Source organism: Brassica rapa, chromosome A04 (assembly GCF_000309985.2).
Source record: "Brassica rapa cultivar Chiifu-401-42 chromosome A04, CAAS_Brap_v3.01, whole genome shotgun sequence".
Taxonomy (NCBI): domain Eukaryota; kingdom Viridiplantae; phylum Streptophyta; class Magnoliopsida; order Brassicales; family Brassicaceae; genus Brassica; species Brassica rapa.
The window spans coordinates 1,465,391-1,477,076 of record NC_024798.2 but is presented as its reverse complement, the minus strand read 5'-3'; the positions used below and the strand labels follow the sequence as shown (position 1 = coordinate 1,477,076).

At 27.6% G+C, this 11,686-nt stretch overlaps 1 protein-coding gene across 4 annotated transcripts; it reads right to left on the bottom strand.

Annotated features, from left to right (window-relative positions):
- Positions 1-1,046: 1,046 nt before the first annotated feature.
- On the bottom strand, positions 1,047-10,123 carry LOC103862950 (UPF0481 protein At3g47200). Of its 4 annotated transcripts, none has more exons than XM_009140675.3 (3): positions 3,018-10,123; positions 1,918-2,939; positions 1,047-1,834 (listed from the first exon to the last, which is right to left on the bottom strand). In XM_009140675.3, exons 2-3 carry the CDS (start codon positions 2,927-2,929, stop codon positions 1,554-1,556), a joined length of 1,293 nt encoding a protein of 430 aa, XP_009138923.1. In that variant the 5' UTR covers positions 2,930-2,939; positions 3,018-10,123; the 3' UTR covers positions 1,047-1,553. The 4 variants fall into 4 exon arrangements, with proteins under 4 accessions (XP_009138923.1, XP_009138924.1, XP_033146361.1 ...); XM_009140676.3 differs by having other exon boundaries at positions 3,034-10,123; XM_033290470.1 differs by having other exon boundaries at positions 1,918-4,717; positions 4,801-10,122.
- Between the last annotated feature and the right edge of the window lie 1,563 nt (positions 10,124-11,686).

Genomic DNA, 11,686 nt, shown 5'->3' with positions numbered 1-11,686 from the left:
TCACTATGATAATTTTTAGAATCATTAGAGAAATATGTTGATACTTCTAATTTTATAATAATTTTTTTTATTAAACTAACCATAAAAGTTGAAAAATTGATTAATGTGGCTAAAGTATATATATAACAATTAATGATTTTAAATAATAAAACATGGGTGTTGTTAACATTTAATGGAATTGAATCCCCTATATATTAATTGATAAATATTAAAACTTCTTTTTGTACTCACATGTCATCACTATGATGATTTTTAGAATCATTAGAGAAATATGTTGATACATCTAATTTTATAATAAGTTTTTTTTATTAAACTAACCATAAATTTGTTATAAATGGTTTTTATTATTTCCTTAAATAAAAGTTGCAGAATTGCCTAATGTGGCTAAAGTATATATATGACAATTAATGATTTTAAATAATAAAATTTGATAAAAATTAGTGGATCTTCTATCATATTGATAAAAGCTTTGAACAAACATGGACAACTAAATCATTTTAAAATTACAAATTACTAAAACTATTAATACCACAATGAATATTTTCTTATCAATAATTTATTTATTTTGCTATAAAAGATACAAATGATCAAAAAATCCATATGAGTAGAAAGCATCATTTAATATACATTAATATTAAAAATTTATTATGTATGTTAATATCATTTAAATTTAATTATATATCCTATCAAATAGAAAAAAATATTGTTTTCAATAATAAAATTGATATACATGTTCGCATCATTTTAATTATATGTATAATAGTTACTGAATTTTATTTATTTTTCACAATATGTAAAAACATATAATACATAAAATAATTTATATGTATAATGCTCATCCCACGAGTCACGGGTCTTAGTCTAGTCTATCTGGATTTTAGAATGAATTCCACTGTTATTCAATTGAACTAGGCGACATTAAGGAACAACTCTTCTTTATTTTCATGCAAACAACTCTTCGGTAGTTTCATGCATTGTGAGAAACTATTTAATTTCCTTGGTTGCTGCTAGTGGTCCGAGCATGTTTTATACTCCTTCTGTTTCAAAAAGATATATATTCTAGAAAAAGATTGTTTCAAAAAGATTATTTTTATTTTTTCAATGCATTTTTTGTCAACTAATAATAAAAAATTATGAATTTCAAGAACATTAATTACATTTCTTGAAGTCTTATTGGTTTAGAAATATAGAAACTATAAAATTACAAAAAAACTATGCATTAATAACTAATTTTTACTATGTTTTATTAATAAGCTTGAAAATCTTTAAACATGTATTATTTTAAAATGGAAAGAGTACTCTGTTCTTTTTTTTAAAAGATCTCATGTCGTAGTGCCAAAATTTTCAATATCATCTAAAACCTTATCATAACAAGTCTTATACCAATGTCATAATAGCTTCAGGACACAGATTAACTATCATAAAAGAGAGCTAGAAAATACAGATGTAGAATATTATTAATCTGCAAGATTATTTAGAAATAACGTAGTACCCACGACAAAGTTGGAAAGTGGAAATGACCTAGAGATAGAGATAGAGATGCAACAGCATCTCTAAGGTTTGTTCTGCTGAACCTGAGCTATTGATGCCCAAGTCTGAATAAGTGTCATCACTAATAGAAACATAGCTGCGATGGTGGCTGTCCCTGTCCACGGGTTACCAAAATACACACGCTTGAGGATGGCCTTTGACCTATTCACTGGGTTTCTATAGTACTCGTTCACTTCACCCGCTACATCATAATAGTAAGAACCAGGATCTACGATGCCTGTCACGAGCTTGTTCACCATCTGCGCAACTTTAGCGGGTTGCCTAATCCAACTTTTTAGTATTCCTTTCAAACCGAAACCACCACAAATCATTCAATACACACAAATTTTATATTTATACTGATATAAATAAGGATAAATGAGTTACCTTTCTCGAGAAGCAAGTCAACGTCTTTATCAGTGTCAATTAGATAATCTAGGAATAAGGCATAGCTACATACGTGGGCGTTGTTAGGGTAATGGCACTGCTCAAGAGCCATTATGTTTCTCAGTTTCATCTCAAGGCTGTCATCAACCGTCAGACAAGGAATCTTCAAACAACCATTCTTGAAGCTCACACATAATGATAAATCATCTCCTACTGCCTTAAATTTTACTCCCCCACTATCTAGCTTCTCCGCATTATACATATGCTCTATGGGTTTGGATTTCCAAACATCAAGGTTAGGAAGTGTCTCCACGCGAACACACCTGGTCAAATCAGTGAAATGTCTAAATTTGGAATCCCTTCTGATTTTACCTTGGAATCCGAAGAAACTGATGATCAGGTCCCGTAATGTAAGGTGAGGCCAGATTCTTCTGACGATTGGATTGAAGAGTTTATCCATGATAAAAAAAGGAAGCTGGTTCTCGAGCAAGATGAGATCATGATAGACTGTGATTCCAAGAGATAGACCGGCCAAAAGAGGATCTCCTTTCTTCTCTACTACTCCGCTAAACCTCAGTATGAACTCTATAATGAAAACAGAGTCGTGTAGGACCATCTCCACGAATTCTGAGGATTGAATCCATGCCGTTGATTCTTGATAGCTTGCTCTGATTGTCTCTTCCTCTTCTTTGATCATTCTCCTTAATTCATCAATGGTGGTTTCCCCTTCCATCCTTGCTGCGAATTCTGCTAGGTAAGTCTTCTTATGCTCTTCCATGTCTAAGTAGGCCATTGACTTTGTGTATGTGATATCATCTCCAAGATAAAGAGCCTTGAGAGCTTGAGATTTTACTGAATGGTGAAGAGGTCCAATGAGGACTATTTGAGGCGTGTAGGGTTCTGGATTTACTTCACGTAGACGGTTCGGGACTCTGTAGATACAACAAAGGTCGGGATTCATAGGATACCGCCACATCCCTGGATACATCTCTCTCGGCTGGTTAAAATCCATATTCCAAAACCTGAACTTTTAGAACAAATTCAGTGAAGCAATTGAGGAAGCTATGATATTATCTAGTTTAGGAGGGGCAAATTATTACTTTCGAATTTACTCACTCTTGGGAGAAAAATGAAGAAATGTGTATGGGCGAGTCAAAGCTGAATAAAACCTTGAGCTTAGTCACAAATGATCTGTTGTTTTGTCCCCTCTTTATAGAACTACATTTTTTTGTAAGAAGTCCAAAGTGGAAATTGATTAATGGAGATGGTCCTACACGACTTTCGCAATTATTAGTTTTTTGTTGTTCGAAATAGTGAATACAAAGTCGTTGAATATACAAGCTATCAGGAATCAACTAATTAGTAGATTTTTTGGGTCAACAGCTATCAAGAATCAACGACTCTAATGCTGTTGAACATCTACAAATTCACTATTACTAGATTTTTTGTTGTTCGGAATAGTGAATACAAAGTTGTTGAATATACTTTCGCAATACTCCATCTCTTTCATTATAAGTGTCATTTTGACATTTTCACGTAAATTAAGAAAAATGTATAGTAGACTAATATATTTCTATTTAATGTATGATTAATTAAATGAGAATGATTTAAATAAAAATCTATTGGTTATTCAAAAGGATAAAAAGTAGATTGAATGTACAAATTTACATTGAAAATGTAAAATGACACTTATTTTGAAACAAAATAAAAAACCTAAAGTGACACTTATTATAAAACAAAATGACTAAATGAGTATAATATAACTAAAGGGTCTTTCTCAAATATGACCTAAATTTTTAAGTCAAACACAAAAATAACCCATGTTTTTTTGAAATTTTTTTTCCCTATTCACCCAAAAAGTTTGAGTTATTCACGAAAATGCAATTACATTTTTGTTTTCTCTTTTTCTTGCAAATGATTCTTTTACATTATCATCCTCAACTTCACCAAGTATTTACAATATTATCATTGTCATCAATACACTAACCACCATAAACAACCAATTTAAAGCTCTTAATGCACCAAAGTTTCAATTTTTACTCTTCATATTTTATTACTTATGCACACAAATCACATCTCTTTCACTTTCTTTTCAAATTCAACTAAAAAACTAAGATTTTGATTCCAAGCTTTGTAAGGTTCATAGAGATATTGAAGCTCATGATTCATGGTCATTAACGACTTGGTAGCTTTTCGTAATGAAGTTCTGGGTACTTTAAGAAGCAAAACAAGTAAACTCGCAAGCTCAAGATATGGAATCATTTTTTTTCTCAGATTTGTTCGAAAAGACTTTCAAAAGACCTCAGGAGGACGTTCAGAAGACTTTGCTAGATGTGTTCTCCATCAAGAAGACTTACCTTGAAGTCTTCTAACTTTTCTTTATTAAAAAAAAAACGAAAATCCCAGAGAAGACTTCTCGGAAAAATATGTTAGTTTTGCAATTGACCAAAGTTTGTCATAAATTTGACTTTTTATAGAAGACTTCTCGGAAAACCCTTCTTAGAAGTCTTTTGAAAGTTTTCCCGAAATCTTCTCACGTAAGAAGTCTGTGTGGGTTACTTATGCAATTGAAAAATAATACTGAAACATTTAATATTAATGAGAAGACTTCTATAGAAGTCTTCTTTGGAAAAGTCAGATATAGTCAATTGCAAAAGTATTCCAGGTAGACTTCTTACGAGATTGAGAAAACTTCTATAGAAGTCTTCTCCGAGAAGATTTTTCTAGAAGTCTTTTAAAAAATGTCAAGTTTTTGACAAACTTCAGTCAATTGTAAAACTAGCATGTTTATCCGAGAAGACTTCTTGAGAACTTTTCAGTCTTCTCTGGCATTTTTGAGAACTTTTCAAATTCAAAATTAAGCCAATATTTACGAAAGAAGACTTCTCAAGATGTCTTCTGTAGAGTAGACTTCTTAAGAAGTCTTTCTTTGTAAATTTGCAATTGTAAAAATGACCTAAATAGAAGACTTCTTAAGAAGTCTTCTCGGAGAAGTCTTCTACGTCAATTTTTAATAAATTTTCATTTTTTCCACAGTTAAAATGGTTTTTTAATATTTTCTTATTAATTCATGTGTATTAGTCAATATTGAGGCTCCTTGATGAAATTCATAACTTATTTGGTGATAATTATGAGATTTCAAATATTTATGTTTACTAATATTTCTAGCTAATCCGAGAAGATGACTTCTGGAGAAGTCTTCTATGTAAGGTTTTGAAGAGTGTTAAGTAACTTCAAGGTATGCTTTTAACTTTCAAAAGTGTTAAGTAACTTCAAGAATATCAAATCATGTGGTTTAATGTGTCTCGTAAGATTATAAGGTATAATTTTGAACTTACATGAGATTTAAAATTTCAACTTTCACTTAAAATTAAAGTTTGATCTTTTGTGAATTTGACTAAGTTTTCTTGTGAAGTCTTCTCTCTTAGTTTTAGTAAATTTGACTAAGCTTTTGTGTTATTATGTTTTGTTATGAGTGGGTAGAATGGTTTAAAAAAAATTCTTGGTATGTTGAATGTCAAGTACTTGGGGAAAAACATGAAAATATATACCAAATTCTTTCGATTAACATCTCTTCAAGTTTACAAAAGAATTCACACCTAAAATAAAACACATACAAATCATAAAACAGACCATAACAAAACTATTTCACATGGAGCTAGACATAATTCCTCCATATATATAAGCTTGGACTCTACTGGACATCATTCCTTTGTACCACCTCGGGCAGAAGATTTCAGAAGACTTCCCGAAGACTTCGCGGGAAGTCGTCTAGCATAAAATACATTAGAAGACTTCCCAAGAAGTCTTCCGAGAGTCTTCCAAGAGTCTTCCAAGAGTATTCTAAGAGTCTTCTCGGAAGTTTTCCAAAGTCTGACTCAGATCTGAAAAATCTGCATATTCAAAAACATTCAAATGGTTTCACAACAGAGAAAACTTCAAAAATAATTTTTTATGCTTAAATAATAAACAAAACAATCAAATTAGGTTGAATCTATAAATTTTTAGAATCTAATATATAAACACACACAAAATATATATCTAAAATTTGTACCACTTTGGGAAGAAGACTTCCTGAAGATTTCATGGGAAGTCTTCTGGCATAAAATGCATTAGAACACTTGCCAAAAGTATTCTGAGAAGTCGTCCGAAAGTCTTCTTAGAAGTCTTTCAAAATCTGTCTCAGATCTGAAAAACCTGCAAATTCAAAAATATTCAAATGGCTTAAAAATAGAGAAAAACTTCAAAAATATCATTTTATGCTTAAATAATAAACGAAACAGTCACATTAAGTTGAATCTATAACATTTTAGAATCTAATATATAAAGCACACAATAATACATGTCCAAAATTTATAGATCTACCTTTGAATGAGTGAAAGATGAGAACCATGTAATGAAAAATTTGCAAAAAGAAAATAAATTAGTGAGAAGACATAAAAAAAATATGAGAAATAGATTTAAAGTTTGGTGTTTTGATGTTCAAAGAGATTAGAGAAAGGTTGGAGAGTTAGAGTGAGAAACATTATAATTTTGTTGCAGCCATTTGAGAAGAAGAAAGAGAATGTGTAAATTTTCTTTATATATGGAGACAAAAATTCATGTTAGGTTAAATATTTTCTATACATAAGACTTCTTGTGAAGTCTTCTAAGAAAAGACTTCTTGTGGAATCTTCTAGGCCCTAAAATCAAATACATGAGAAGACTTATGAAAGATTTCTGGAAGACTTCGCTTAAGGCGGGAAACCTAAATTCTACTAAAATTTAGGCAGAAATATGTTAGAAGACTTTCTTCTAGAAGTTTTTCAAACCATAACCTAATAAAATAACTAACTAGATAGCAAAAAAACAATTCATTAAACTTAAAATCAACTTATAAAGCATTTAATATACACACAACTAAACACATATAGATCAAATTTTTTTTAAAGTTAAGACTCTAAAATTAAACCCCAAATACAAACAATACTATAACATATGTTACTAACCCCTAAATCAAAGTCTTATTGGAGTCTTCCAGACCCTATAATCAAATAACTAAGCAAAAATACTTTCTTAAACTTAAAAGAAACTTAGAAAGTGTTTAAATCAAGTAATTAGATAGTCACTAAACACATATATGTCAAACTAAAAAAAATTAAAAAGTAAATATTTCAAAATCTAACCCTAAACATACCAACATTACTATAACATATGTTACCAAACCTTAAACTGAAGGCTCTATCATGACTCAATCTACATCCATTCATCTATGTTAAAAATAATTTAATTTTAGTAAAACTAAATTTCCATAATTTAGAAATGTTTATTAATACATGATTTGGATTTTTTTCTCTTTCAAAATAGTTTTTATAAAATTTATTAATTACTTTTAAGATTTAATACATGAGAAGACTTCCCATAGAAGACTTCTAGAAGATTTCTGGAAAACTTCAATTTAGGCGGAAAACCTAAATTCTTCTAAAATATAGGCAGGAATCTTAAATTCTACTAAAATTTAGGTGGGATATGTCGGAAGACTTCTTGGGAAGTCTTCTGTGAGTCTTCCAGACTCTATAATCAAATAACTAAAAAAAAAACACTTCCTTAAACTTTTAAGATATTTAGAAAGTGTTTAAATCAAGTTATTAGATAATCACTAAACACCTATAGGTCAAAAAAATTTAATACAACAAAAGATAAGATTTCAAAATCCAATCCTAAATATACAAACAATATTATAATATATGTTATCAAACCCTAAACCAAGGACTGTCATGAGTTAATCTACTTTCACTCATCTATGTTGAAAATAATTTAATTTTAGTAAAAATAAATTTACATCATTTAGAATGTTTATTATTACATGATTTCAATAATTTTTCTAATCAAAATATTTTTAATAAAAAATTTAAGTTATTTTTAAGATCTACTGAACGAAAAGACTTACAAAAAAATCTTCTCTAAAAAGATCTATTTGTAAATATTCTTACGCGGATGATTATAATGGTAAAACTCAATACATGTTTTTTGTTTAGTCATAATGAAATTGTTGTAATTGTACTAGTTTTTAGGTTACTTTTGTATTTGATTGAATTTAAAGTATTTTTTTGTATTCAAAATTAAGTTTTAAATCATTTTTGTCAATTTTTCCATAATTAAATGCGAGATACTAGCCCTTCTAGTAAAAAAAAGAGATGTGAAAATAGTACCAAACTCATTTCACAGCTTGCCGACAAAAGACTTCATTTCATTTGAAAATTTTGGTCTTTTTTTAGAATTTATTTTGGGTCCCCACATTAGGCCCTACCCCATATGTTCAAACAAATAAATGTTCGTTTGGATATTCATTGAGCACAATAAAACTATATTTATTACCAAGTTTCTTGGGCTTTGTCTGTCACGTGTCCATCAGTAATTTGATTTCTTTCAAGTTTCAACTAACCTGTCCCAACCTCACGTTTTCCACGTTAGGTCTTTCCTGAAAAATTTGGTACTAATAGTTGCAGTTATTGACAAAACACTTAATACAAAAACTGCAATATACTTGGAAGATCCTATGCATAAGTAAGGAAATCATTCAATTATGTATTATCCAAAATTCCAGACTGAATATTATTATTGTTGATTGATTATATTTTTGGATAATTTTGGTTAACTAGTATAACCGATTTAATTTAACGTTTATTTATGACTAGTACAATTAGTCTATATGGTTTTAAATTTCAATTTTTGATACCTTCGGTTTATATAGACTGTGATCGTATGGTTTACTAAAGAGTAAAAATTTTCTTTAAACTTTATATTATTCCAAATTCCACTAGAAAATTATCAGTCAAGTGAAATACTATTTCACCTATTTATTCCAGTTACTATTTTTAAAAGAACAAACACACAATTTTACTTTGAGTTTAGTTAGAGTAAAAAAATTTACTCTACTGTTTCTCTTTTTTTGGTAACTTTTCTCATTCATCTTTTTTTACTCCATGTTAGTCCCAAGTACAGTAGAAAGTCTATAAATTAATAGTTTTTTTTATAAATTAATAAATTTCTTTGGTTCTGAGTTAGACCAATTCAAAATATGACACATATCGATAAATTAATAAAATAATAATTGTTTAGAATGTTTTATGTAAATATATGGTCTCATTAAAATCATAAATTAACAATTTATCTATATATACATTTTATATAAGTACAAACTAAAATTATATTGTTGGTTTTACATTCATAATGAAATTATCTTTATTTTTTTAAAATTTCAATAAATTTTGATAATAGTTAGTTAGATTATATGAAACATAAAAATATACACCAAAAAATATAGTAATACAATATGAAAGTCTAATTTCTAAAATTTATTAATGTATACACAGTAATATCAACTATTTTCGTATTTTATAAATAAAAATATTTAAAAACAGAAAAAATCTATAAACAAATTTTTTTTTTATAAATTAATAACTCTAAAAATTAAAAAAATATAATAATCCCAACATTATTAATGTATAGAGTTCTTACTACCGATCAAACCCATGGACATACTATTTGATCATGGATTTGACGTGCAGGTCTCCATATCTGTCCTTTATCTTGGAGTATTAGTAGTTGATTCCATTAAGATAAATATAGAGTAAGTACGAAATTGATTATGGATTTGTCATCAATGAGGGTAACTAATAACACAAATTAAATGCTCCAGGGAAACTGGTTGTTGGCCATTATATCTAGATTAAATTTAGAGTTTTAAATATACTCCAAAAAAAAAAACAAAGTGATTCTCGACGGGGTCTCCGACGGAAAAAAATCCGCTGGGAATTTTCGAAGAGATCCCAACGAAAACGAAACCAAAACCAAAAGTAATACTGCACACATTGAAGCTCATAAGAGAAATATAAGCCATTGTAAACAATTGTGAGAATATTGTCAACTTTGTGTAATTAAGGTCGATTAACACATTCATCTTATATACTCACTAGGATAAGACATGCGCCTTGCGCAGGGTGAGTTTATTTGTATATATTATCGATAATTTATTTTATATATTTGATCATTTTATTATACATATACAATATTTTTTGTTGTTATTATATAATTTCTTTCCGATGGATCCGATCAATTTTTATTAACAATTATGGAACAAATCTATAATTAATATATAATAGGTTGATCGGATTGGACATTAAACAAATTATGCATAAAACCTTTATTTTTTCTGAACACATTCTTGAAAAAAGTGAGTAGTATTGTTTCCATAGTTGAGTTATTTTGACTTTTATCTTCCATATGGTTTTGAAAACTTTCAAATCAACCATCGAATTGATACATCTCATTTTAATATTTTTAATCGTATACTTAAGGAAAACTTACATTTTTGTAATTTATAGTCGTTTAAAAAAGTTCAAAATATAAAATATAAAAAAAATATAACATATAAGGTGTCCTCATTTTTGTATTTTAAAGTCGTTTTAAAACAAAATTATAACATATAAGGTTTCTTCATTTTTGTAATTTAAAGTCATTCTAAAAAAATTCAAAATATAACATATAAGAAAAAATCTATTTTTTTAATTATATGGTTAATGTGATTGATTAGTTTTTTAATAATTTAAAATTAAACAAAAATGAAGAATGATGCAAAATTATTATCAAATATTTATTATTCATAATCATTAATTGCCATATATATGTAAATCATATTAGGTAATTCCGTAGCTTTTATTTAAGGAAAGAATACACACTTCTTATATTTTAGGTTAATATAATGTTCTCTAGTGGACATTAAACAAATTATGACATAAAAACATTATTTTTTCCAACGAACACATTCTTTTAAAAAGTGAACAATATTGTTTCCACATGTGAATTATTTTGACTTTTATCTTCCAAATGGTTTTGAAAGCTTTCAAATCAACCATCGAGTTGATACATGTCATTTTAATGTTTTTAGTCGTATACTTAAGAAAAACTTACATTTTGTAATTAAAAACCATTTTAAAAAATTCAAAATATAACATATAATAAAAAATCTAACATATAAGAAAAATATAACATATAAGGTGTCCTCATTTTTGTATTTTAAAGTCGTTTTAAAAAAATATAATTTATAAGGTTTCCTCATTTTTGTATTTTAAAGTCATTTAAAAAAAATTCAAAATATAATATATAAGAAAAAAATCTAATTTTTTTTATTATATGGTTAATGTGATTGTTTATTTTTATTTAATAATATAAAATTAAACAAAAATGAAGAAGAATGCAAAAATTGTTATCAAATATTTATTATTCATAATCATTAATTGCCATATATATGTAAATCATATTAGGTAATTCCGTAGCTTTTATTTAAGGAAATAATACACACTTCTTATATTTTAGGTTAATATAATGTTCTCTAGTGGACATTAAACAAATTATGACATAAAAACATTATTTTTTCCATCGAACACATTCTTTTAAAAAGTGAACAGTATTGTTTCCACAGTTGAATTATTTTTGACTTTTATCTTCAATATGGTTTTGAAAACTTTCAAATAAACCATCGAATTGATACATGTCATTTTAATGTTTTTAGTCGTATACTTAAGGAAAACTTACATTTTTATAATTTAAAGTCGTTTTAAAAAAATCAAAATATAACATATAAGAAAAATATAACATATAAGAAAAATATACATATAAGGTGTCTTCATTTTTTGTATTTTAAAGTCGTTTAAAAAAAATATAACATGTAAGGTTTTCTCATTTTTGTATTTTCAAGTCATTTTAAAAATTTCAAAATATAACATAT

Excerpts from the sequence above, each read along its gene's own strand:
- LOC103862950 (XM_009140675.3), bottom strand. The coding sequence starts at position 2,929 with ATGGATTTTAACCAGCCGAGAGAGATGTATCCAGGGATGTGGCGGTAT. Across the intron at positions 1,835-1,917 it reads TGACTTGCTTCTCGAGAAAG|GAATACTAAAAAGTTGGATT; the intron begins GTAACTCATTTA and ends TCGGTTTGAAAG.